Consider the following 26061-nt stretch of genomic DNA (forward strand, 5'->3'; position numbering starts at 1 on the left):
TCTGGAGTGATAGCACAGAAGGTAGGGTGCTTGCCTTGCACACAACTGTCCTGGGTTTGATCTTGGGCATACCATATAGTCCCTTGAACCTCCCAGGTGTGTTTTCTGAATGCAGAGCCAGGAGTAAACCCTGAGCACAGCTGGGTGTGGCCCAGAAGCCAAACCATACAAAACAAAACCAGATATAGACATAGGCACAAGCAATAGTGATTAATTCTTTAAAATAGCTTTTCGGAGGACAAAAGACAGCTATCAGCAAACTAGCAAGTAGTTTTATTACTGAAATAATTTGTGAGAACCTGAGTGGTCGCTATTTAGTTTTTTTCCCCCCTATCGGTAATTCTTGAAAATTTTAACAAATATTTATTGTGTTGTTTCTTAAAATAAGGCTATAGGACGATTATTTAAATTATGAGAGGATTTTTGTAGTGATCTAAATTTGGGAAATGCTGGTTAGGAGAATCAAATAGATTTTACTATTTTAGATCTTTGGAGGGCTGGAGTGATAGCACAGCGGGTGAGGCGTTTGCCTTGCACGCGGCCGTCCGACCCGGTTTCAATTCCTTCGCTCTTCTCTGAGAGCCCAGCAAGCTACTGAGAGTATCTCGCCCACACGACAAAGCCTGGAAAGCTACCCGTGACGTATTCAATATACCAAAAACAGTAACAACAAGTCTCACAATTTGTTGTGAGACGTTACTGGTGCCCGCTCGAGCAAATCGATGAAAAATGGGAAGACATTGCTACAGTGCTATAGATCTTTGGAACCTTTAATATGCCTACATGCGCTGTGAATCTTTTCAAGTGGGGTATGGTTTATAAAATTTCCCAAATATATCTGATCTCAAAGCTCTAGTCTTTCTTTCTTTTTTTTTTTGCCTTTTGGGGTCACACCCAGCAATGCTCAGGGGTCACTCCTGGCTCTGCACTCAGGAATTACTCCTGGCGGTGCTTGGGGGACCATATGGGATGCCGGGGATCGAACCCGGGTCGGCCGCATGCAAGGCAAACGTCCGACCCGCTGTGCTATCGCTCCAGCCCCCTGTCTTTCTTTCTTTCTTTTCTTTCTTTCTTTTTTGTAAAACAAGATAGTTCTTACTGAAACTTATGTAGAAAGATGTGAGGTGAGAGAAAGAGAGAACTGCATTCTTGTGATGTGAGGTGAGAGGTGAGAGATGAGAGAAAGAGAGAAAGATGTGAGGTGAGAGAAAGAGAAAGCTTTTCCAGAGTAGAAATGAACATACAAAGAAGCATAGAGACAAGCAAGTGAGATATTGTTCAAGGGAGAACACAGACTTGAAGAGCAAGCCTCAAAACTATTTTTTAAAAACAATTTCTATAAAGGGAATTTAGGAGAATATTATTTCTTTAAAAATATGTGTCTGTAAAAGTCTCTCTCTACTGTCATCTTAGCAGTAAAAGGAAAATACTTTATTATTTTCTTGTAGACGCATTAGAAGTGTGATAAAAAAATAAATTAGGGTTTGGATTGAGTATGGGGCAGGTAGGATGATTACTCTCCCCGGGCATGTTCTCCAGAAGTGACTTATTTCAACAGTAGTTGATATGATGTTACTAAAACTAAGAATAGATATTAGAGGAAACTCTGACCTATGAAATTGAGAAATGCCAGGGACATATGTGAGACATACAGGTTGTGAATTTTGTTTTTTTCTCGTTAATATCCTAGCTCTTCACTGGCTAGTAATGTAGGCATCTCATCTCAGTGACTAAATTCATTGAAGCCTGTGGAAGAACAGTAGGAAAAAATGTTGATTATCTTTTATTTAGTGTTCTATACTATTTGGGCTCAGGCCTTTTCAGCTAGGTATATTTGCTCAGAATTACTCAAACTCTGGAGATCTAGAGAGATGGTTTTCAACATGGACCAGTGCCAGCCTGTAGACATAAAAATGTTGAAAACAACTTATCTAGAGCATTACTGTCTGATAGAATTAATTTTTTTGTTTGTTTTTGTTTTGAGGCCACACAAGGTGATACCCAGGTATTACTCCTGACTCTGCACACAGGTCTCAAGGCTATGAATTCCTAAAGCTGTTGTCTTTCCATGAAGCTCTATTTTTTTTTCCTTCTTTTTGGGTCACACACGGCGGGTGCTCAGGCGTTACTCCTAGCTTTGCCCTCAGGAATTACTCCTGGTGGTGCTCAGGGGACAATATGGGATGCTGGGATTCGAACCCGGGTCAGCCACTTGCGAAGCAAACGCCCTACCCACTGTGCTATCACTCCAGCCCCTGAAGTTCTGTTTTGTTCCTTCAAATATGAATGATAATCTAGCTGGCTAGAGGATTCTTGCTGAGGTGTTCATTCCATTGAGTTTTTATACTACCACCCTCCATACTCTTCTGGCTCTTATAAGTTTCATTTGATTGATCTGCTATACTTACAGCTTTCCTGTGTAAATTTCTTTTTTAATCTCGTTGCTTTCAGTATTCTATCTTTAGTGTTTGTCATTTTGAGTACAGTGTGTCTTGAAGTTTCCCTAGTTGAGTTTATTTTTCTGGGTCTCTTTTCTGGGATCTCAGTAGCTTTATAATCCTCAACTCTGCAAAATCCTTATAGATGGTTTCTTTAACAATTATTTATTGTTAAAGAACAATTTGCCTTTCTGTTCAAGGACTCCACTGATTTCTATATTATACTTCTTAAACTCATTCAATAATCCCTTGGTATGCTGCTCATTTTCTTTCTTTTTTTTCCAGACAACTTCTTACTTTCTGCAGTTTTTTTTCCAGTTTCCTCTTTATCTTAGAACTCCTTAATCTTGGGACTGGAGCGATAGCACACGGCTGACCCCTTGCACGTGGCCAACCCGGGTTTGATTCCCAGCATCCCATATGGTCCCCTGAGCACTGCCAGGGGTAATTCCTGAGTGCAAAGCAAGGAGTAACCCCTGAGCATTGCTGAGTGTGACCCCCCCCCAAAAAAAGCAGAACTCCTTAATCTTTTATTCAGCTTTTGTTATTCTGCTGCTCAGAGCTTCTATTGAGTTTTGTTTGTTTTTGGGCTCAGGGGTTACTCTTGGCTCTGCACTCAGGAATCACTTCTGGTGGACTCAGTGGATCATATGGGGTGTCAGGGATTGAACCCAGGTTTGTCACATGCAAGGCAAACACCTGACCCACTGTGCTACTGCTCTGGCCCTGTCATTTCTGATTGTAGTAGGTTTTTCATTTTGACTCTGTGCTTTGCCTGACTACCTGTGCTATCATTTCTTTGAACTTGTGGAACATCTTCATTATGGAGTTATTAAAGACATTGTCTGAAGATTTACTGGTGTTGTTTATGTATTTGGTGATATTGTTTTTGCTCATTGAGTTGGGTGGGCTTCTAGGGTTTTTTACATTGCTTTTCTTGTGTTCTTGCTGTGCTACTGGGTGAGTCTGTAGTTAGATTTCTTGTGAAATGCTGAGGGTTTAGGCTGGGGTTACTTTCTTCTCTGCTGTCTTCACCAAATGACAGGAAGAATAACTGAGCAGCGTGTAAACTTTTGAGTGGATCCACACACTTCAGGAGCTGTGGTGTGGGTCCATTTGTGTGACAGGCTGGTGTGGAGGCTGTTGGATTCTAGTGATAGGGAGGAACTCTGCCTCCTGTTTTGGATTAGGCCCAGGGATGTCAGCAGAGGCAAGTTAACCCAGAATGGCCGAATAGCAAGCAGCAAGGTCCTCCTTAGTGATTCTTACATAACCTTTTTTCCTTGAAGAATACACATTTCTTGAGAAAAAGAAACATTTCCATCGATTTCAATGATAGTTATTTGAGTTGGAGGGTTGGGTTTAGAGTTCAAACTCACACATGCAAGGCAGTTGCTCTGCCAATGAGCTATATCCCCAGTTCATATTCTCAGATTTCATTTTTTTTAGGGGGGAGAGCTGGGAAGTCACAACTGGCAGAACTCAGGGGCTACTCCTGGCTTGGTGCTTGGAGGTTGCTTCCCCAAAATGCAGAGGACGGGGGTTATGATGTGATGCTGGGGGTTGAACTTGGTTCTCTCAAATGCAAAGCATGTGCTCTAGCTCTTTGAGTTATTTCCTCAGTCATCCCCATGCCATTGTTAGATTCTTTTTTTTTTCTTTTTGGGTCACACCCGGCAATGCACAGGGGTTACTCCTGGTTCTGTGCTCAGGAATTACCCCTGGTGGTGCTCAGGGGACCATATGGGATGCTGGGAATCGAACCCGGGTCGGCTGTGTGCAAGGCAAACGCCCTACCCGCTGTGCTATTACTCCAGCCCCCATTGTTAGATTCTTAACAGTGGGTGGGGTCACATCTGTCTAAAGGAGGGCATGTTCAATTTGGAAAAAAAAAAGCCTCCAGATATTCAGATCTTCTTTTTTCCTTTTTGGGTACCTACTTCCTCCCTCATCCTCTTCCTTTGAAGAATTGCTGCTCTACTTGTTCTGATGTTTGCATTTAGAACTGTTGAGTGCAGAGATTTTTGTTTGTTTGAGTTTGCTTTTGAACCACACCTGTAACTGCTCAGGGCTCACACCAGGCTCTTTGTTGAGGGATCACTCCTGGTGGGGCTCTGAAGACCTTATACAGTGTTGGGATTGAACCCTGATTGGCTGCATGCAAGTCAAACATTCTGTCCTTTATACTATTTCTCAGGCCCTGAGTGCAGAGAGCTTTTGCTTGATAGACCATAATGTGTTTTCACTAATGAGTGAATTGGTTAAGAGGTCCAACTACTTCTTTGTTTTTTGGGCTACATCTGATGGTGCTCAAGGCTCATTCTGGTGGCACTTGGGGAACTATATGTAGTACTGGGATTTAACCCAACTTGGCCACATGCGAGGCAGTGCACTGCCCAATGTACTAACTATCCCTCCAACTTGTGCACCAGCATTTTTAACTGGATCTTAAACTGAAACGTGGGTGATTATATTCTGATTTCTTTCTTTCTTTCTTTCTTTCTTTCTTTCTTTCTTTCTTTCTTTCTTTTCTTTCTTTCTCTCTTTTTTTTGTTTCTTTTTTGAATCACTGTGAGATACAGTTATGAAACTTTCATGTTTGAGTTACAGACATACAGTGATCAAACACGCATCCCTTCACCAGTGCACATTTTTTGCCACCAAAATCCCCAGTATCCCCCCTCATCCCAACCATCCCCCTGCCTGTGTGGCACACAATTTCCATAATACTCTCTACTTTGGTTACATTCAATATCAACACCAGTTCCACCATTATTATTTGGAATTTTTCTGCTACCACTCAAACCTGCTGAAAAAGCAATGCTAGACAATTTATTTTGTATTGATGTTTATGAATAGCATAAGATGTTGTGTGGCCATAAGAGCCACGTAAGAGCTCTTGGAATTCTAAAATTTTAGATAATTAGGACCTGGAGAGATCTCTGCAGTGAGCTACTCGGTTCTGAGATTCTTTTGTGTGTCTCTGAAACACTGCATTAAGGAGCTTGAGTAGTAGCCAGAAGCAGTTTATGGGCGTCATCTCAAGGTCCCATGGGGTGAGGGATGAGCAGGGCTGGCCCATCCCCTATCCCGTGAGGCCTGGTGTTTGCCGCTACTGCTCTTGTGTACCTGGGCTTCTCATTGAGTTCTGAAAGACGGCGACTGCTGGGATTCCTAGGGGGCAGGCGGAGGGACAGCACCTGCTCCAGTCTGGAGTAACCCATTGAAATCTATCTATTGCAAAGTCCCAAGGCATCTCTGCAGCGAGCTGCTCACTTCCGAGATTCTTTTGTGTGTGTCTGTATTCTGATTTCTACCTACAACTAAACGGCTTCCTGTAAGCCTTTTCTATCTGGGTAGAATATAAGTGAAAACACTTGTTATATGGTTTTCTTTGAGAATTAATTCTGCTTTGTAATAGTAAGCAATGTTTCACTATTCTTTGCCTCCATTTTTACTTATAGTGTTCCCCCTTTAAAAGTTGTATATCTGTAAGCAGTGCTCCGTAATCCCATTTGATTCTTTAAATTAATGTTTTCTGAAGTGCCCCCCCACCTTCCCATGTAGGGGACAGCAGTCTCTTTATGTACAATTAGGAAATGCTTTCTCTTTGTTCATTTAAGGAAGGTAGATTCCAGCTAAGTTAGTTTTTTTTTTTAATTTTTCTAAAAAGGGGATGGTTGGCCAAATAAATTTGGGAATCTCTGCTTTAAATCAAATCAATTTAATTGTTTTATTTTTGATATTCATATATTATGTTTCTTACAGTTGCTTCTGCAGGAAATATTTATGGAGGGTTGATTCTCAAGAAGCTCCTGAAAGGTAAAGAATTACTCATTTTCCACAAGACTCTGTTCCTGTCAGTGAATTTGCTATTTTTTTTGGCGGGGATGGGGTACTCCCAAGTAGAGCTCAGGGGGACAGCTGGGCTGTTTGGTTTAATGCTAGGGTCCAGTAATGCCAGGGGCCACCATAGTCATTTGGTGGTGCTCAGGAAGGCCAGCTGGTGCTAGGGATTGAACTGGGATCCTACGTGTGCCACTATCTCTTTGGTCTGAATTTGGGGATTTTGTTTGTTTTTTCTGACATCCCCTGAGCACCACCAGGAGTGATCCCTGAGCAGAACAAGGGGTGATCCTTGAGCACTGCCAGGTGTGGCCCAAGAAACAAAACAAAACCAAATCCAAAGTAGCTAATGTTATCTGTAGATGGATGAGGTCACAAGAATATAAGCCTTTTTTTTTCTTAGTTTCAAACATTTTATTACTATACTTTGGATCATAGAGGCCACCCCAAAAGCCTCCATCCCTCTTGGAGAGCCCAGCAAGCTACTGAGAGTATCCCACCTGCACAGCAGAGCCTAGATAGCTACCCGTGGCGTATTCGATATGCCAAAAACAGTAACAATAATGGGCCTCATTCCCTGACCCTGAAAGAGCCCCCAGTATGCCATTGGGCTACTAGCACGGGACTGGGACAAATGGAGTTGTTACTGGTGCCTGCTCGAGTAAATCCGATGATCAAAGGGATGGCAAGTGACAACTGACAAGTGTTTGTTTTTTTGTATGTCTTTTTTGGGGGGTGCACATCCAGCGATGCTCAGGGGTTACATCTGACTCTGTGTTTAGGAATTACTCCTGAGGTATTCAGGGGACTGTATGGGATGCCAGGGATTGAACTCAGGTCAGGAATGCTCTACCTACCGTACTGTAAAACCTCTGAATTTGGTATTTCTTAAAAAAGACTTACAGTGAATGATAGGATTACCAGATTTAGCAAATAAATAAAGGATGCTCATTTACACTGAAGATCAGGTAAGTCATTACTAGTTTTAAATAAAAGTATGCACTGTCATGGCGTATGGTACTGCTAGCAGGTTAATCTGTACCTGTGAGGCGAGTGCATCAGCAGCCTGATGGTGCCTTTAGACTTCTAGATATCCCAAAATTGTTGCTGTGCCTTTGACCAGACCCCAACAACTTGGGGCCAAGTTTACTAAGAAAGTAAATGGCCAAAAGTTAGATATGTGGGAGACACACCCACAAACCACCTCTGGCTCAGGTGTATAATTGGAGGTAAGGCCTCTCTGGTTCCTGATCAAACTGCTTAATGGCCATGATCCCAGAGACTCAGTAACAAATATTGGAACCCGGCGGCTTTTGGCAGAAATGCGTCTGGTCCCTGCAGTAGGTTACCAGTGCCGGACCACCCCAGGGGGGAAAGGGTGTTGTCCCTCCACCTGCTCCCCCCTTGGTGGCTCGGTGGCCGCCATCCTCCAGAGGCCATTGGACAATCAGGTTTGGGCCCGCAGTGATGAGACATGCGAGGCCTCATGGGATGGGGGTGGAGCTGGCCCTTTCCTCCCCACCCCAACGAGACCCAGAGTCGCCACCCACGAACGGCCTCTCTGGCTCCCGATCAAGCTGCTTAACGGCCATGATCCCAGAGACTCAGGAACAAATCTCGGAACCCAGCACATTTTCGCAGAAATTCCTCCAGATTTAATTGTTAAAATTTCAGAATTCCAAAATCGCACAGCCACTACTGCAGCCGTGCGACATCATATGTTATTTATAACCAACAATAGATTTGTTCTAAAACAAATTGTCCATGGTTGCCTTTTCGGCAGATCTGAGTGCGTGTGGGGTAAAATCTCAAATAATAATGGTGGGTCTGGTGTCAAAATATTGAACGTAATCAAATTAGAGAGAGAGGGAGTAATGTGGAAATCTTCTGCCTCACAGGTAGGGGGAGAATGTGGGATGGGGGGTATACTGGGGTTTTTGGTGGTGGAGAATGGGCACTGGTGAAGGGACAGGTGTTTCATCATTGTATGACTGAGACTTAAACCCGAAAGTTTTGTAACTGCTCTCACGGTGATTCAATAAATAAATCTATAAAACTGTTCTCGTGTTGTTCATTGATTTGCTCGAGCAGGTCCGGTAATATCTCCATTTTGAGACTTGTTGTTACTGTGTTTGGCATATTGAATATACTCTCGGTAGCTTGCCGGGCTCTCCGAGAGGGGCGGAGGAATCAAACCCAGCTCGGCTGGGCTGGCTGCGTGCAAGGCAAATGCCCTACCGCTGTGCTATCACTCCAGCCCAAATTTATAAAAAAGAAAAAAAAAAGTATGCACTGTCCTGTAGCACTGTCCTCCCTTCATCGATTTGTTTGAGCGGGCACAAATAAAAGTATGTATTATATAATATTTTTACCTTCTATTTTACCTGGCAATCCTACACAGACCTACGAATTCATACACACACAGGATAAAGATACCAAGATCATTGTAGTTTTTCTCAATACTTTGTATTATCTCAGGCAAGTTTTTCCCAGCAAAGAAAGTTTTTACAGATTGTTCTCATTTACCTCAAAGAATGTATGGCAAGTGACTTTTACTGTAAATGGTTTTAGGAAGTATTAATAGCTGCTTTGCTCATTATATGCCAAAGTTGCTACAATTTAGAAACTTTAGTTTTTCTTTCCTTGACTTGAGAATATGGGTTCTTACCTGCTACCTGAAATTATACTGTTCCGATTTAGTATAACTTGGTTGATTAATTTTGGAGGTCTGAGAAAAAATTTCTCCTTAATTTATTTTACCGTGAATTAATGGTAATGGTCTTCTATGACCACCGACGCCTGCCAAATAACCTACCAAATTATACCTGATAGAGTAGTTTACTTTTGACTAGCTTGTGGGACCTGTAGACTTAAGTTAAAATTCATACATTTCCTGTTTGTTTGTTTTTGGGCCACACCCAGCTGTGCTCAGGGCTTACATCTGGCTCTGCATTCAGGGGTCACTTCCAGTGGGGCTCTCGGGACCTGATGCTGTTTTGGGGAATTTTTAAGAGTCATACATTTTTTGGTTTGTTTTGAGCCATACCATGTGTTTTGGAGTTATTCCCTGCTAAGTTGCTAAGTGCTTGTGGGTTGCTCCCATGAATGCCTTGGGAGCCATGTGGTGCTGGGGATCAAACCTAGGGCCTACCATGCAAAATAAGCACTGTGAATGTGCCTTCAGCCCTCACAAGTCTCTGTCTGTCTGTCTCTGTCTCATGCACATGCGCATGTGTGTGCATGCACCCACACATGAATGTGCACACACACACACACACACAGACACACAATTAACAACTTTTAAAAAGGAAGTTTTCTCAACTAAATCAGAAATATAAGTAACATTTTTCAAAACACATTTTTGCTTTAAGAAAATATGCTCTGGGTGGGGAGATAGCTCTAATGGATTGTAAGGCATGTAGTTTTGCATGAGGGAACCCTAGGTTTAGTTCTTGACTCTTCATGGTCCCTAGAGCACCACAAGAAGTAACCCCATCCCCTCAAGAACAAAAACAAACAAACAAAAAGAAAATATGCTATGTATCAAATATGGTAACAACCAGAAAGCCACATTAGAAAGGTAATATATATATATATGATAAATATAATGACATTTACTATGTCTGTGGAGCGATAGCACAGCGGTAGGGCGTTTGCCTTGCACACAGCCAACATGGTCGACCCGAGTTCGATTCCTCCGCTCCTCTCGGAGAGCCCGGCAAGCTACCGAGAGTATGTCGCCCACATGGCAGAGCCTGGCAAGCTCCCCGTGACGTATTCGATATGCCAAACACAGTAACAACAAAGTCTCCAATGGAGACGTTACTGGGCCCGCTCGAGCAAATCGATGATCAACGGGAGGGCCTTTACCTTACCTTTACTATGTCTATAAAATGTATTACCACTGGACTTTAATTTTTTTAAAATTTTTTAAATTTTTTGCTTTTTGGGTCATACCCGGTGATGCTCAGGGGTTACTCCTGGCTCATGCACTCAGGAATCACTCCTGGCGGTGCTCGGGGGACCATATGGGATGCTGGGAATCAAACCTGTACCACTGGACTTTTAATCACTTAATCACTTAACTTCCCATTAGTCGTCGATTTGCTCGAGCGGGCGCCAGTAACGTCTCCATTTGTCCCTGTCGCGTGCTAGTGTAGCCCAATGGCATCTGTTCGCTCCAGGAACATGAAGGGCCTCAAACCGATCGTTCATGATCTTGACGAAGAAGTCTGACCATCTGGTAGGTGGGCGGCCACGCGGTCTTTTGACATCCCGTGGAATCTAATCAGTAACAGCTCTAGTCCAACGGTCGTCTTTAAATCTCATTACGTGACCAGCCCATCTGATTTTCGACACCTTGGCAAATGAGACAGCGTCCCTGATCCTTGATCGTCGACAGATGTCAGAACTCCGGATTCGTTCTCTCATTTGAGTGAAACGTGATATTCCAAGCATAGCTCTTTCTATTCTTCTTTGGGAGACCTGAATAGCGTTCTCATCTTGTTTGCGTAGGGCCCAGGTCTCTGAGGCATATGTTAATGCAGGAAGAACAGTGGAATCAAAGAGATGTGCCCGGAGCCAGAGGTTCTTCGTCCTCTTAGCTATTTCTTCGACGTTCTTGAAGGCCTTCCAAGCCGCTCTCTTCCTCCTGCGCAGCTCGGGTGCCAGGTCATTCATTTGTCATGTTGACCTCTCGACCTAGGTACACATAGCTGTTGCATTCGGAGATGGTCGTTCCATTGAGAGTGAATGGGGCGTCAGGAACAAGGCTGTTTCTCATAAACATTGTCTTCGTAAGATTCAGCTGTAGTCCTACCTTTCCACACTCACGGTCAAAGTCGGCCAGCATTTGTGCCGCTTGGCTGATGTTTGGTGTTATTAAAACAATGTCATCAGCAAAGCGGAGGTGGTGTAGTTGCCGACCATCTATCTTCACTCCCATTCCTTCCCATTCCAGTCGTCGCATGATGTTCTCGAGGGTGGCACTGAAGAGTTTTGGTGAAATGGTATCACCCTGCCGCACCCCTCTCTTGACATCAATGATCACTTCTTTGTAGAATGGTGAGATCCTGGTAGTGAATCCGCAATACAGCTCACGGAGGATCCTGATGTATTGGGCTTGAATGCCCTGATTGGCTAGGGCTTCAATGACCGCTTCCGTCTCAACAGAATCAAAGGCCTTCTTTAAATCAATGAACGTTAAACAGAGCGGCATCTTGAACTCCCGAGAAACCTCAATGAGCTTGGTTATCGTGTGGATATGGTCGATGGTGCTGAATCCTTTGCGGAACCCGGCTTGCTCGCATGGTTGTCCTTCATCTAGTGTTCTACCAATCCTATTTAGGATGACTCGAGTGAACAACTTGTAGATGACAGACAATAGGCAGATCGGGCGATAGTTGCCAATGTCATGGATGTCTCCCTTCTTGAACAGTAGTACGGTCCTGCTGGTTTTCCATTGGGACGGAACCTTGCATTCAGACAGGTAGCGAGTGAAGAGCCGAGCCAGTGTATTGATGAGTACTGACGGCAGGTTCTTCAGGTGTTCAGGTCTGACCTTGTCTGGGCCGGGTGCTGTTTGTTTCTTTACCGACGAAATGGCGTGTCGGATTTCGGAAGGGAGAACGTTGGGAACGACATATCCATCCTGTGGAATTTGGTATGTCGGCAAGTGGACATGGCTATTGAAGAGATTTGAGTAGAAGTCATGGATAATCTTCTCCATTGCCGTTCTGGAGGATGTGATGGATCCATCAGGACGTCGGAGGGCAGTCATCTTGGTCTTATAGTTGGCGAAGGACAGGTGGGCGTTACGAATACTTTTCCCGGCTTCTGCCGCATCTACCAGTACTTCTGCTCTTCTCTCTTTGAGGTCTTCCTTGATCGCATCTCTGCACTGCTTTGCGAGCTCGGACGTTAGCTTGCGGTTGCCTGAGGCATGCGCCAAACCACGCTGGCAAATTAGCTCAAGAGTTTTCGAAGATAGGCGATTTTTTGTGGTTATCTCTCTCTTGGCGTTCCTCGCACATTCATGGAGGTACTGAACCAGTCGATCGTATTCCTCGTCAATGTTGTCAACAATGGCATCTTCCCATGTTGCCGCAATAGTACCAAAGAGTTCCCAGTTGGTGGTCATTCTGGGAGTTCTCTTTTTGAACTTTGCAGCCCTTTCTCCCCGCTCTGTGAAGTAGAATTTTGCACGAAGGAGACGATGGTCCGATCCCATTTGAAATTTTGGGACAACAGCGACATCAGTCAGGCAAAACCGTCGATTGAATATGATGTGGTCTATTTCGTTGTGGAATCGTCCACCGGGAGACTCCCATGTCCATCGTTTAGATTCTGCCTTCTGGAACTGTGAGTTACCATGAATGGTCTTGGTCGACATGATGAACTCAGACAGTCTCTCACCCTGTTCGTTCCATTCTAGGCCATGGGTCCCGATGTGAAGTTCTTCAGCTGATCTTCTCGGTCCTATCTTGGCATTAAAATCACCCACAATGATCTTGTATAAGGTGTGGTCTTCTTTATAGAACTTCTCTAGCTCCATGTAGAACTTCTCGATTTCTCTTTCATCATAATGAGATGTTAGTGCGTAGACAACGAAGATAGAAACTGCAGGCAGTGAGCCACATCTATTCAAATGTAAACGTCCGATTCGGGTTGTTAGGCATTCGAATGAATCAATGCTCTTGGCCAAGTTTGTGTTGACAAGGACACCGACGCCTCCAACACCTCTTTTATCGCATGTTCCGAGGAACAATTCTTCTCCAGTGTCGAAAACGGCATGGTGAGATTCGTGCCTTCTTGTCTCGGTCAGACCAATGATGTCGTACTTGATCAATTTTTGTTATTTTAGGACCCATACCTTGTTTTTGCCTTCATTTCAATTTTATTTAGATTCTATTTGGTTTGCACACATTTAAACCAGTAATTGTGAAAAAGCAATGAAAACAACAACAAAAAGAAATTAGTAGTTGTGGAAGAAAAGAAATAAAAAATAGAGATTTTTATTCTTAGCTCCATAGAAGGTATTTTGGGGACCTTGTGTAGATTATTCTTCCTGTGATCATAATTAAAATAATGATCTATTGAGTATTTATTTTATCATGTGCCTTGTGCCAGATATGAAGAGATTGCAGTGGTGTACAAAGTAGATTTGATATTCCCTTATGCCCATTATAAAAATATGCATAGTTTTGGAGGATGTGCCCCGGGTTTATTTCTGCCTCTGTGCTCAAGGACCCCTGGCAGGATTTGGGGGACTATATGTAGTGCTGGGGATCCATTCTGGGTCAGCTGTTTGTATGGCTGGCCTTTGTGCAGTCTCTCTAGCTCCAATCAAAATACCTTAATCAGTTAATTCTGTTGCCTATCAATTTGTATGGAAGAAAATGAATATCATCTTATTGTATGGTGTGTTTGCTCCTAAGACGTTTGGGAAATGTTAATCCAAGTTTGTTTTTTATTTATTTATTTATTTATTGCTTTTTGGATCACACCCAGCAATGCACAGGGGTTACTCCTGGCTCATGCACTCAGGAATTACTCCTGGTGGTGCTTGGGGGGCCATATGAGATGCTGGGAATCATACCCGGGTTGGCTGCTTGCAAGGCAAACACCCTACCAGCTGTGCTATCACTCCAGCCCCTGTTTGTTTTTTAAATTACTATTTAACAACTTCAAAAACATCTTAGAAGGAACTGGAGAGGGAGAGATAGTATGGGGATTAAGGCTCTTGCCTTTCATGCAGCTGACCCCATTTAGATACCTCATATGGTCCTGCCTCCCCTAGCACCTCCAGGAGTGACCCTTGAGTACAGAGCCAGGAAAGCCCCGAACACAACCGGATATTGCTCCAACCCCCAACCCTTCAAATCATCTCTATAATTAGTCTTCCATTTAAAAAATTTTTTTCAAGTTTATTTTCATAAAGTTGTCCACAATATTGATTACATTCAATATTTTACCACCAATTCCTCCACTGTTATACTTTCCCACCACCATTATTTCAAATTTTCCCACCACTACTCAAGACTGCCCACAGATAGATGCTAAATAATTTATTTTGTATTGCTTGTAGTGAATAGTACAAAATGTCACATGACTGCTTTTGCAGCCACACACTCCTATAATTCTAAATTTTAAATAATTTAGGTCTGGAGACATCTCTGCAGCATACTGCTCTCTTCCGAGGTTCTTTTGTGAGTCTCTGGATCATGGCTGTTAATGCACTTAAATGATATCCTGAGGCAGTACATGGGTGTGACTGCCACAGCACCTAAGGGCTGGGATGGGGAGAGGCGACCCATTCCTGGCTCCATGAGGCCTGGAATTTTCAGTCACTGGTCCCATGATCATGATCACGATCATCCTGTTTGTCAATTGCCTCGAGCAGGCCCCAGTAACGTCTCCTTCGTCCTGGCCCTGAGATTTTAAAAAGTGCCATATTCAGGGCTCTTTCAGGGTTAGGAGAATGAGACCCGTCATTGTTACTGGTATTTGGCATGTTGGGTACGCCACAGGGAGTTTGCCAGACTCTGCCGTGTGGGCAGGTTACATTCGGTAGCCAGCCAGGTTGTCCAAAGTAAGAATGAGATAATAAGATGTCGCTTCTGGGAGCTGGGTTTTATAGTCTCTGGGTCTTGGCCATTGATGGGATTACATGGCGCCAGGGGACCAGTTGGTGTGACCCCTGCCTACTGGAAGATGGAGGGTCTGGGTGGAGGATGCTCAGCCCTGATCTGAGCAAGCATGGAGATCTCAGCCCTGGGACCCGCATGCCTTTGTTCCTCTGCCAGTACCTTCATGCATGTGGAGAGTGGTCTCAGCATGGTTGTGGCTGGTTCTGGAGGTCTTCGGCTGCTAAAGCTCTGCTCAGGGTGGTGAGGGAAACTCAACCCGTCCCCCTCCAAGGGACCCTGGCGAGGACAGCCAGGCGCAGGGGCAGGAGACTCTGCACTGTTCTCTTCCGGGAGCTGGGTTTTATAGTCTCTGGGTCTTGGCTGTTGATGGGATTACATGGCATCAGGGGGCCAGTTGGTGGGTGTGACCTCTGCCTACTGGAAGATGGAGGATTTGGGTGGAGGATGCTCATCCCCAATCCAAGCATCCTCCTTGGAGATTTCAGGCAGAGTCTCCTGCCACCCACGCCTGGCTGTCCTCCCCGGGGCCCCTTGGAGAGGGGCGGGTTGAGTTTCCCTCCCCGCCCCGAGCAGAGCTCCGGCAGCCGAAGACCTCCAGAACCAGCCAGAACCATGCTGAGACCACTCTCCACACGCATGAAGGTACTGGCAGAGGAACAAAGTCATGCGGGTCCCGGGGCGGGTCCCGGGGCTGGTCCCACATACCTGGGTACTTTGGTAGAGTTCTGGAGGTTTGCAGTTGCTGGGGTTCATTTGGGACAGGCGAAGGGACTACACTGGCTCCCCTCTGAGGTGCCCTCGTGAAATCAGCCTGGCACGGGGTCTGGAGACATTTCTGCAGTGCGCTGTTGTCTTCTCAGATTCATTTGTGAGTCTCAGTCTTACATTTTTTTGGATTATGCCTTTTTTGGATAATGCAAAGAATGGAAATTCATTTGTAATGCCATTATTCCAGTTATTATACATAAAGGTACTGTGTAATGAGTAAAAAAAATAAATCATTAGGCAATAAGTATTTCCTTCAAAGAAACCTATACATAACTTGTCTGTACAGTGAGAAGTTGGATCACATCTATTGCTACTTTTCTAGATAATATTTTTGAAAATGCTTTGAAACTAGTAAAAAACACTTGAAGTCCTGGAAATGGGGTCAGAGCTATAGTACAGTGGGTATAGCATTTGCCTTGCAATGGCTGATTTGGGTTCTATCCCTAGCACCTTATCTCTTCCCCTTGTGCCCCACCAGAAGTGATCCCTGAGCACTCCTAGGTATGGCCCAACTCCTCCTCGCCAATAAAAAAGTACAGGGAGTGGTCTTCTCATGGTTTCCTGATACTGGAAGAAAGTACTGAGTTGAGTATATTGTGTTATATTTATACAGACTTAGGCAGTTTGTGTCATGGTGACTTAGTTTAATGGAAATGTTGCTTTAAAGAGCTCAGAGAAGTCTTATGCATATTTATTTACTCCTTTTCTGTCCTTGAGATAAGGTGGAGGTGACTAACTTTTTGTACAAAGAGGAAGTGTTGTATAGTAAGTACATGAAAATTGAGTCACTTGCTTTTAGTCAGTCTTACTTTTTTGTATCCAGCTTTAGCTTGTCTTTTTTCCAGGTGTTTGGGACTCATAATACCAACCTCCACTTAATAATGCTATTTATTCTTACTAATTAGTAGCAAAAATGACTCAGTGAAACCCACAAAGGAAATTGTCCGAGACTAAGACTTGAATCCCTTAGCTCTGGATTATGCAGCATTAATTATGTCTTTATTACAATGGTTATTTAGCATTTTTAGCAATCTGCTTTCAATTGGTCCATTTAAAAATCTTTACACTGTTTAATTAGCTTCATCAGGGAGTGTCTGAATGGTGACTCATTAGCCATCAGACTTCCAGATGCTAAAGATTTAGGGGTCTATACAAAATGAATGCCTTTGAGAATTCAGTTTGCTAACTATATTGACCTGTATTGTTCATTTGATTTCTCTCAGTGTCTGAAATAAGGTTTCTCTTCAGGGAAATTGTACTGTTGTAGAACCAGCCATCTCTTTACTCTTGAATCTGTCCTGTCAGGATTATATCAAGCGACTTTTTTCTTTGAATCTGGAAAACTTCAGATGAATTCTAATACAAAATATATTTCATTAAAGCTGAAGTAATAAGCAATGATCAAGATAATTTCTATTTTTTCCCCTAGTGTTTATACTTCTCTTTTTTCTTCTCCTTCCTTTCATTGATATTATTATTGTGGTGTCTGGTTGTAGTGTGAGTGAGGATCACACTTGTTCATATCAGTGCACTCATTGTAGTCTCACTTGGGGGGGGGGGGTCCGTGAGTTGCTCACACAAATGCTTGCTGGGGGTTGCATTCCTGGCCACGTGGTGCATACATCTTTTAGTTGTGATGCTTGCCTAGGGACCTTATCCTTTAGTGGTGGTGTTCCACACCTGGCTGTGGTGAGACTGGGAATTGCTTTTGTCACTAGGGATCACAGACAGCAAAGATGCCAAGTAGAAACAGCAGAACTGTCAGAGTTGTGCTTGACACATTTGGCAGCACCAGGGATTGATCTCATGGTTTTATGTTGTCTTTTCCTAGTTCTTTTTTGGTAGGAACATGCTTTTTTTCAGTAAAGCTTTATTATTATTACCATTATTATTATTAACATATATATCAGGATCGATTTGCTCGAGCGGGCCCAGTAACGTCTCCATTGGAGACTTTGTTGTTACTGTGTCTGGCATATCAAATACTCTCAGTAGCTTGCCGGGCTCTCCGAGAGGGGCGGAGGAATCGAACTCGGGTCGACCATGTTGGCTGCGTGCAAGGCAGACGCCCTACCTGCTGTGCTATCGCTCCAGCCCAGGATCAGTGGCTTATTCCTGCCTCTGTGCTTGAGGATCACTCCTGGCAGGACTATGGATGCCAGATTCAAACCCAGCTTGGCTTCATGCAAGGCAAAACCCTACCCTCTATTATTTCTTGGTCCTTTTATTATTTCTTGGGTCCTTTCCAGTAAAGCTTTATTGACCATCTGCCTGGCAAAAAGAGGAAGTTCTGCCAGCTGTTAAGTACTTTAAGGGAGTTATGTATGTTTAAATGCTTCTTTGCTCAGGGGCTATGTGATATTGAGGATCAAACTCAGGTTAACAAGCATGCAAGGTAAGCGTTGCAAGCCGTAGTATACTGTCTCTTGCCTTTCCCCTCCATTAAAAGGTAAAAAGGTAAAGACCCTCCCGTTGATCATCGATTTGCTCGAGCGGGCCCAGTAACGTCTCCATTGGAGACTTTGTTGTTACTGTGTCTGGCATATCGAGTACGTCACGGGGAGCTTGCCAGGCTCTGCCATGCGGGTGAGAGACTCTCGGTAGCTTGCCGGGCTCTCTGAGAGGGGCTCCCCTCCATTATCAAATCTAATTTATTTTCTTAGTTCTTTGGTAATCTAGATAACATTTTCCAAAATTCAGCTAGCAATATGTTTTTTCCCCATGTTATTGGCATCATTATTCTGTATTTACTTTAGAGATAGCTTTTCTACTTTTATTATTTACCCTATCACTCATATGCTAATGAGACTTATTTTTTCCCTTCTATCACTAATTTTTTCCTTAAACTCCAGTGGAATAGCTTTAATTATCAATTTTATTTGCATGTTTCTCTGGTAAATATGCAACATGTCTAAACTAGGGTTAGATTGTCAGGTAGGATAATCCTTACCTGCTCTTTTCTTGAGAAGGCAGATGGAACATGCTGATTGGAGTTCGCATGATTCGTGATTAATGTCTCTGAGTGATTAGGGGTGATTAGGGCTCAGAACACCCTAATCGCTCCTATCTGATTCGCAAAAGTAAATAAATAAATAAATTAAATATACTAGGGTTAGTTTCCTGGAAACTAATGTATTGTGTAATGTTTTTATTTCTTTTGGTGCTACTAACATTCTCATAATTCTCCAGGATGAAAGTTTGGACTATTTTATGGGGGGGGGTAGTTTGCTTTCATCCCACTATTATTTTTTAAATTTTTAAAATAAATTTGGAAATGGGCACAACTTTCAGTGTTTAGGGCTTATTCCTGGTAGTACTCAGGGAATATGTGATATTGAGGATCAAATTTAGGTCAACAACATACAAGGTAAGCATTGCAAGCTTTACTGTACGTTCTCTGGCCCTCCTCCTCCATTATCAAATCTAGTTAATTTTGTATTTATTCATAGAACTATTTCTTAAATTACTTATTATTAAATGCAATTTTATATTCCTTCCTTAATGAATCTCTATTACTTATTATAGTAAAACACCTCAGATCATATTATTTGAGACCTTTATTCTTTTTTTCATTGTTTTCGGCTTTTTGGGTCACATCCTGGCATTGCTCAGGGGTCACTCCTGTCTCCGCACTCAGGATTTACTCCTGGCGGTGCTTAGGAGACCATATGGGATGCCAGAGATTGAACCTGAGTTGGTCACGTTCAAGACCCTACGCACTATTGTTACATTCCTTTTTCTTCTTTCTTTTGGGCCACACTGGGAAGTGCTCAGAGGCTATTCCTGGCTGTGCTCAGGGATCATTTCTGATGGACTTGGGGGACTATATGTGTGCTGGGGATTGAACCTGGGCCTTTACTTGGCTGTATTCAGGACTTACTTCTGGATCTGTGCCCAGCAGTCACTACTAGTGGTGCTCAGAGGATCATTTTTAGTACCAGAGATCAAAGCAAGATGAGGTCCATGGAAGGCAAGTGCCTTCCTTTGTACTGTGTCTCCTGCTGTTTTTTCAAATAAAATAATCTTTTTTGTTGTGGTTTGTTTTGGGGTTACACCCAGTGATGTTATACTGGGCTTTGTCCTGGCTCTTTGCTCTGTGATCACTCCTGGTAGTGCTCAGGGAACCATATATGGTGCCAGAGACTGACCCAGAGTTGTTTGTGTGCAAATTCCTTAAGTGCCTGGTATTATCTCTTTAGTCCCCAATATCCTCTTATTTGAAGGGTGACATTCATTAGTATAAAATGTTATTTTTAAAAATATTTTCAGATTAGTTTCATATTCTATATCATATCATTATCCATTTATTTAGAAATAAATTTTAATTTTGTTTTTTTTGGTCACACCTGGTGATGTTCAGGGCCTACTCTTGGCTCTGCACTCAGGGATCACTTCTGGCTGGACCTTGGGGACCAGATGGGATGCCAGGGAGTTAACCTGGGTCAGCCACATAAAAGACATGTGCTCTGTTCATTGTACTATCTCTCCAGGCCTAGAAATACATTTTATATCCATTTGTATACTTCTTCATTTACGTAGGATTATTTCTATCATAAATATCAGTTTTGTGGAACACAGCTGTTTTATTCTGTTTATCGAAATCAAAAAGCAACTTCCTATCATGTCTAGTGAAAAAAAAAAAAGAAAAGAGTTATAAGATGAGGTATTATGTACAAAGCCATGTTTATAGGCCTCTGTTTGTTCTTTAGTTTCTTATATCTCTATTTATTTATTTGTTGTCTTTTAGAATTCTCCCCTTCATTTTCATATTTACCAAAATAATTTTTTTTTGAAGGGAGGCCTTCCGAGAGGTTCTCAAGGGGCTCTAGGAGATACTCCCTAGAGTATCTTGGCCAGCTGGACCAGTGGTTCAATGCTTGGACCTGAGGATACAGTATTGCTTGGGCCCTGTGATGCTGGGGACTTAGAGGTACTCAGGGGCCTCTAGGGCCATACCCAGCAATGCTCCAGAGGTCATGTGGTACTTAGGATTGAATCTGGATTGGGCACATGCCTATCCATTATACTATCACCTGGCTTTTTTTGGTGGGGGGTCACACCCAGTGATGCTCTGGGGTTACTCCTGGCTCTGCACTCAAGATTCACTCCTGTTGGTGCTTGGAGGACCATATGGGATGCTGGGAATCGAACCTGAGTTGGCTGCGTCCAAGGCAAACGCCCTACCCATTGTGCTATCGTTTCAGCCTCTAATTAATTTTTTGAAAATAAAATACAATTTGGCCAGTAATTTTTTAAAAAATATCAAGTGTTTCCCAGCGTACAAGGAGGAGAAATGAAGAAAGTGTGGAGGGGAGTTGGGGGAGAGACAGATGAGAAGCAACAGGGCCAGGACAGGGGAGTCAGGTACAAGCAATGACAGAGCCAAATATCCAAACCATAGAGTCAGCAACACTGAAATCAGAGACCCATGCATGATCAACCAAACTTAGAAAGGGGCCTGTTGAGAGGGCAGGCTGGGGAGAGGGGAAATGTGAGAGAACTTGGGAACATTGGTGGAGGGAAGTTGACACCTGTGGTGGGATTAATGCTACAGTATTGTATTTCTAAAACTCAACTGAGTAACTTGGTAAACCACAGTGCTTTAATAAAATGTGGGGAAAAAATATCAAGTGCTTTCCCAAATCAGAACTTTTGGGACTAGAGTGATAGATAGCACAGCCAGTCGGGCGCTTGTCTTGCATACAACCGACCCAGGTTCAGTGCCCAGCATCCCATATGGTCCTCCAAGCCTGCCAGGAGTGATTCCTGAGTCTAGAGCCAGGAGTAAACCCTTGAGCACTTTATAAACCACAAGGTGTGTGCCCATAAACAAACCAAAACACAACAACAACAACAAAACACATTTATAGCCCTTTTTTCCCCCCCTTCAAAGTACTAGGTAAGAATATCTTCTTTGTGAAAAGTAGGGAGGACTGATTTGCCATTGAAACTATTGATACATGGCTATGCTGGTTATGATAGTTTAATTTCTTCCTCCTTTCTTTACATTTTGAAATTAGGGAGATGTTTTAAAAAGTAGTTTTTTTCCTATTTGTTAATGTTTTTGGGAAGAAAAGTGAGGAGTACTGCTTTTTGTTTGAGAATTGACAGTTTCAGGTTGAAATACTCATGAGGGTGAACTCTAGATGTACAATTTCGCATGCTTAAAACTTTTTTTAAAAAAGATTTCTATATTCAAAGAATAAAAATATTTATGACTTATTTCAATGTCATAAACTAAACTTACAGATAAGTTGGTGAACTCGTAGGTCATAGGTTATCCTTGGCAACTACCCTTAAATCCTCAAGCTTTTGATGGATTCTAAAGCCTCTTGCTGCAAAATTTGCATATCACATGGGAAAGATTTTATCAAAAGAAGATTGATTAAAGATTAAGATGATGGAGAGATAGTCCAACAGGTTGAAGCACATACTTAGCATGTCAGAGTTCCTGTTCCATCCTCAGCATTTTATAGTCCCCTGGTTACTCCCAGTAGTGGCCCCCTCAGGGTGGGTGTGGCCCAAGACTAAATTTTTTTTCCAGTGTTTGAGCCAAATCTGGCAATACTCAGGGGTTACCCCTGGTTCTGCACTCAGGAATTACTCCTGGTGATGCTCTGGGGACCACATGGGATGCCAGAGATTGAACCTGGGTCATTGGCATGCAAGGCACGTGTCCTACCCGTTGTGCTATCTCTCTGGTCCCCTAAATTTTTTTTAAGAATATATTTAAAAGTTGATGCAGGGGCTGGAGCGATAGCACAGTGGGTAGGGCGTTTGCCTTGCACGTGGCCGACCCGGGTTCGATTCCCAGCAACCCATATGGTCTTCTGAGCTCCGCCAGGAGTAATTCCTGAATGCAGAGCCAGGAATAACCCCTGTGTATTGCCGGCTGTGGCCCAAAGAGAAAAAAAAATTGATGCAAAAAATAAGGAAATGGGGTTGGAGTGATAGCACAGCAGGCAGGGCATTGTCCTTGCACTTGGCTGACTTGGGTTCCATCCCTAGCATTCCATATGGTCCCCTGAGCTTGCCAAAAGTGATCCCTGAGTGATGAGCCAGGGTAAAGCACAGCTGGGTGTGGCCCAAAAAACAAAAAAGAAAAAAAAAAAGGTAAGGAGATGAAAAGGTGAACCTTGACAGTTTTCTCTTTTCCTTTCAAACTTGTATAGTAAAAAAGCAATAAAACCGTAGTTTTTATTAGAACTTTCAGTTGAAAGTTAATCTACCCTACTTGTGACTTTTACTCAGTGAGCTAGCCTACCTTGATCTGCTTTGACTTAAAAAATACTTGAATTGTTTTTACCCCTTATCCAGTAATGAAATGCATACCTATTGCTTTCATCTCTTTGGCACAAAATATTATTTACCTTTAGTAGTGAATTTGGTTGCTGTGGGATAAAGAGACATTTTGAGAATTATTTCCTGAGTTGACCTTGTGGTTAGTCTTTTATAAAGACATTGTATATGAGACCATAGGTCCACTTTTAAAAATGTATTCTTAGGGGGCCAGAGTGATAGTACAGTGGGTAGGGCGTTTGCCTTGCACGTGGCTGATCTGGATTTGATTCCCAGCAACCCATATGGTCCCCTGAGGACCACCAAGAGTAATTCTTGAGTGCAGAGTCAGAAGTAACCCCTGAGCATTGTGGGTGTGACCTTAAAAGACCAAAAATTTTAAAAAATTGAAAAAGTATTCTTGGAGCCAGAGAGATAGTAAAGGAAGTAAGGTGCTTGCCTCGATTGTGGCTGAGCCAGGTTCAATACCTGGCATTCTGTATGGTCTCCTGCACCCCACTGGGAGTGATTCTTGAGCACAGGGCCAGGAGTAAACACTGGGAACCTCTGGATGTGGCCAAGAAACAAAAACAAAAAGCAAATGAAAATACATTCTTTTTAGACTTATTGGTCATTTGTATAAATGTTGTCTTAATTTGCTGAACCACAAATAGGGTGGCTTGAAATTCAGAAATTTATTTCTCATAGTTCTGGAGCCTGAGAACCCTCCAAATGTAAGACATAAGCTTCCATACATCTTGAATTTTGAAAACATGCTAAATGAAAGCAGCACTGCACAGACGGCTACATATTATGATTCCATTTTTACGAAATGTCTAAAATAGGCAGTTCCATAGAGACACATCCAAAGTAGACTAATGGGAGGAGGAAAGAATGGGTAGTGACTAATATCGGGCATGAGGTTTCTTTTTGGGGTGATAAAAATGTGATGATGGCTATATAACCTTGTGAATATGCTAAAAGTCACTGAATTATATACTTAAAACGTGGTGAATTTTTTGGAATGTGAATTATATTTTCGAAGTTTCTTGAATTCCCTTCTTCCCCTGTCTTTACTTCCATTCTGGCACCCCTACTCGGCTCCTACTCTTGGGTAACTACTTAGCACAGTATAATCCCCTTATGCCTTGACTTTTTACCTTTTCTTTCTTTCCAGTTTCTAAGTTTAGGTAATCCCCATTGTTCACTTTTTTCCACCCTCATTTCCAAGATGCCAAACACTATTTAGTATAAACTATAAAACAGAACCTTGGGTACACTACAAATTCAAAATGAATTTCTATTAGGGTTGTTTAATAATGATTGTTTATTTTAGTTTTTTATCATTTATATCCACCATAATGGATATAAAAAACCAGCTCCCGGAAGAGACCAGTGCAGTCTCCTGCCCCTGCGCCTCGCTGCCCTCGCTGGAGCCCCTTGGAGGGGAGCGGGTTGAGCTTTCCTCCCAGCCCCGACCAGGGCTCCGGCGGCCGAAGACCTCCAGGACCAGCCACCACCATGCTGAGATCACTCTCCGCACACATGAAAGTACTGGCAGAGGGACAAAGTCATGCGGGTTCCGGGGCCGAAATCTCCAAGCCTACTCGGATTGGGGCCAGACATCCTCCACCCAGATCCTCCAAACTCCAGTAGGCGGGGGTCACACCCACCAACTGGCCCCCTGGCGCCGTGTAATCCCATCAATGGCCAAGACCCAGAGACTATAAAAACCAGCTCCCGGAACCGGACATCTTATTATGACATCTTATTATCTCACTCCTACTTTGGACAAACTGGCAGGCTACCGAATGTAGGTTGCCCACACGGCAGAGTCTGGCAAACTCCCCGTGGCGTACCCAATATGCCAAATACCAGTAACAATGATGGGTCTCATTCTCCTAAAGAGCCTTGAATATAATCTCAGGGCTAGGATCAAAGAGACGTTACTGGGGCCTGCTCGAGGCAATAGACAAATTGACGAAATAATGGATATATGTGTGTATACACATATATACACATACATGGATATATATTGTCACAAAATGTCTGAACTCTTTTAAACAAATTATCTCTGCTTTCTATTTTACTGAGATAATTGAAGTGGTCTGAGTTATAGTTCTTTCTAGTTGTAGTTGTAGTTCTTCAAATTCTCATTGTAATTAAATTTGAAATACTAAGTTGTAATTCAAGGATCTCTTGTTCCATACTAGTCATAGGTCAGCTACTTTATGGTTTTTTGAAAAACATAAGATATTTATATGTGAAAACTAACTTGTATTAATTTTACTTTTATTTTTAAATCATTTAAAATATGCATATTTATTTTGCTTTTTAGACCATACCAACAGTGCGCAGGGTTTACTCTTCACTCTGTGCTCAGTGATTACTCCCAGCAGGGTTCTGGGGACCATACGGGGGGTTCCAGGATCAAACAGCTCTACCCTAGGCATACTTGCTGTACTATCTCTTTTTTTTTCTTTTTGGGTCACACCCAGCGATGCTCAGGGGTTACTCCTGGCTCTGCACTCAGGAATTACTCCTGCCGGTGCTGGATAGACCGTATGGGATGCCAGGGATCTAACCTGGGTCGGCTGAGTTCAAGGCAAACGCCCTACTTACTGAAATATTGCTTCCGCCTACTGTCCTATCTCTTTGGCTTCTAATTTTACTTTTAATTTACTTATAATTTTACTATGAAATTATTTTATGTTATGACAGTGTTTTTAATTGAATAGGTATAAATGTGTATAAAAAATTTCCCTAAGGAGCCAGAGCAATAGTACAGTGGATAGGGCATTTTCCATTGCATGTGGACAACTGGGAGTTGGATCTCCGACACATTATATAGACCCCTGAGTCATGCCAGAAGTGATCCCTGAACACAGAGCCAGAGTAAGCCCTGTGAACCGCCGAGTGTGGGCTAAAAACAATAACAACCACAAAAATTCTCTAAAAAGGATGATAAACGTAGATCTAAGTGTTGATAGCATTAAACTGTAAAATAGCTATTGGAGAAGAATCTGGGTTGTGTATGACTTCTGGTGAGCACCTCAACCAAGTGTGTGAACACCACAACCAAC

General features: G+C 42.9%; 1 protein-coding gene and 1 pseudogene across 1 annotated transcript in view; both read left to right on the plus strand.

Moving 5' to 3' along the window:
• The window catches only part of TOP6BL (TOP6B like initiator of meiotic double strand breaks), a 98680-nt gene that overhangs the window by 12463 nt on the left and 60156 nt on the right, over nt 1–26061 (plus strand). The window contains exon 4 of the mRNA XM_056131577.1: nt 6207–6260. Coding sequence (XP_055987552.1) covers nt 6207–6260 — 54 coding nt within the window. The remainder of the gene's footprint in view (nt 1–6206; nt 6261–26061) is intronic.
• LOC130040079 (uncharacterized) lies at nt 18628–18772 on the plus strand (annotated as a pseudogene).

The sequence above is a fragment of the Sorex fumeus genome, unplaced genomic scaffold, assembly GCF_029834395.1.
Source record: "Sorex fumeus unplaced genomic scaffold, SorFum_2.1 ptg000093l, whole genome shotgun sequence".
In the NCBI taxonomy this organism is placed as follows: domain Eukaryota; kingdom Metazoa; phylum Chordata; class Mammalia; order Eulipotyphla; family Soricidae; genus Sorex; species Sorex fumeus.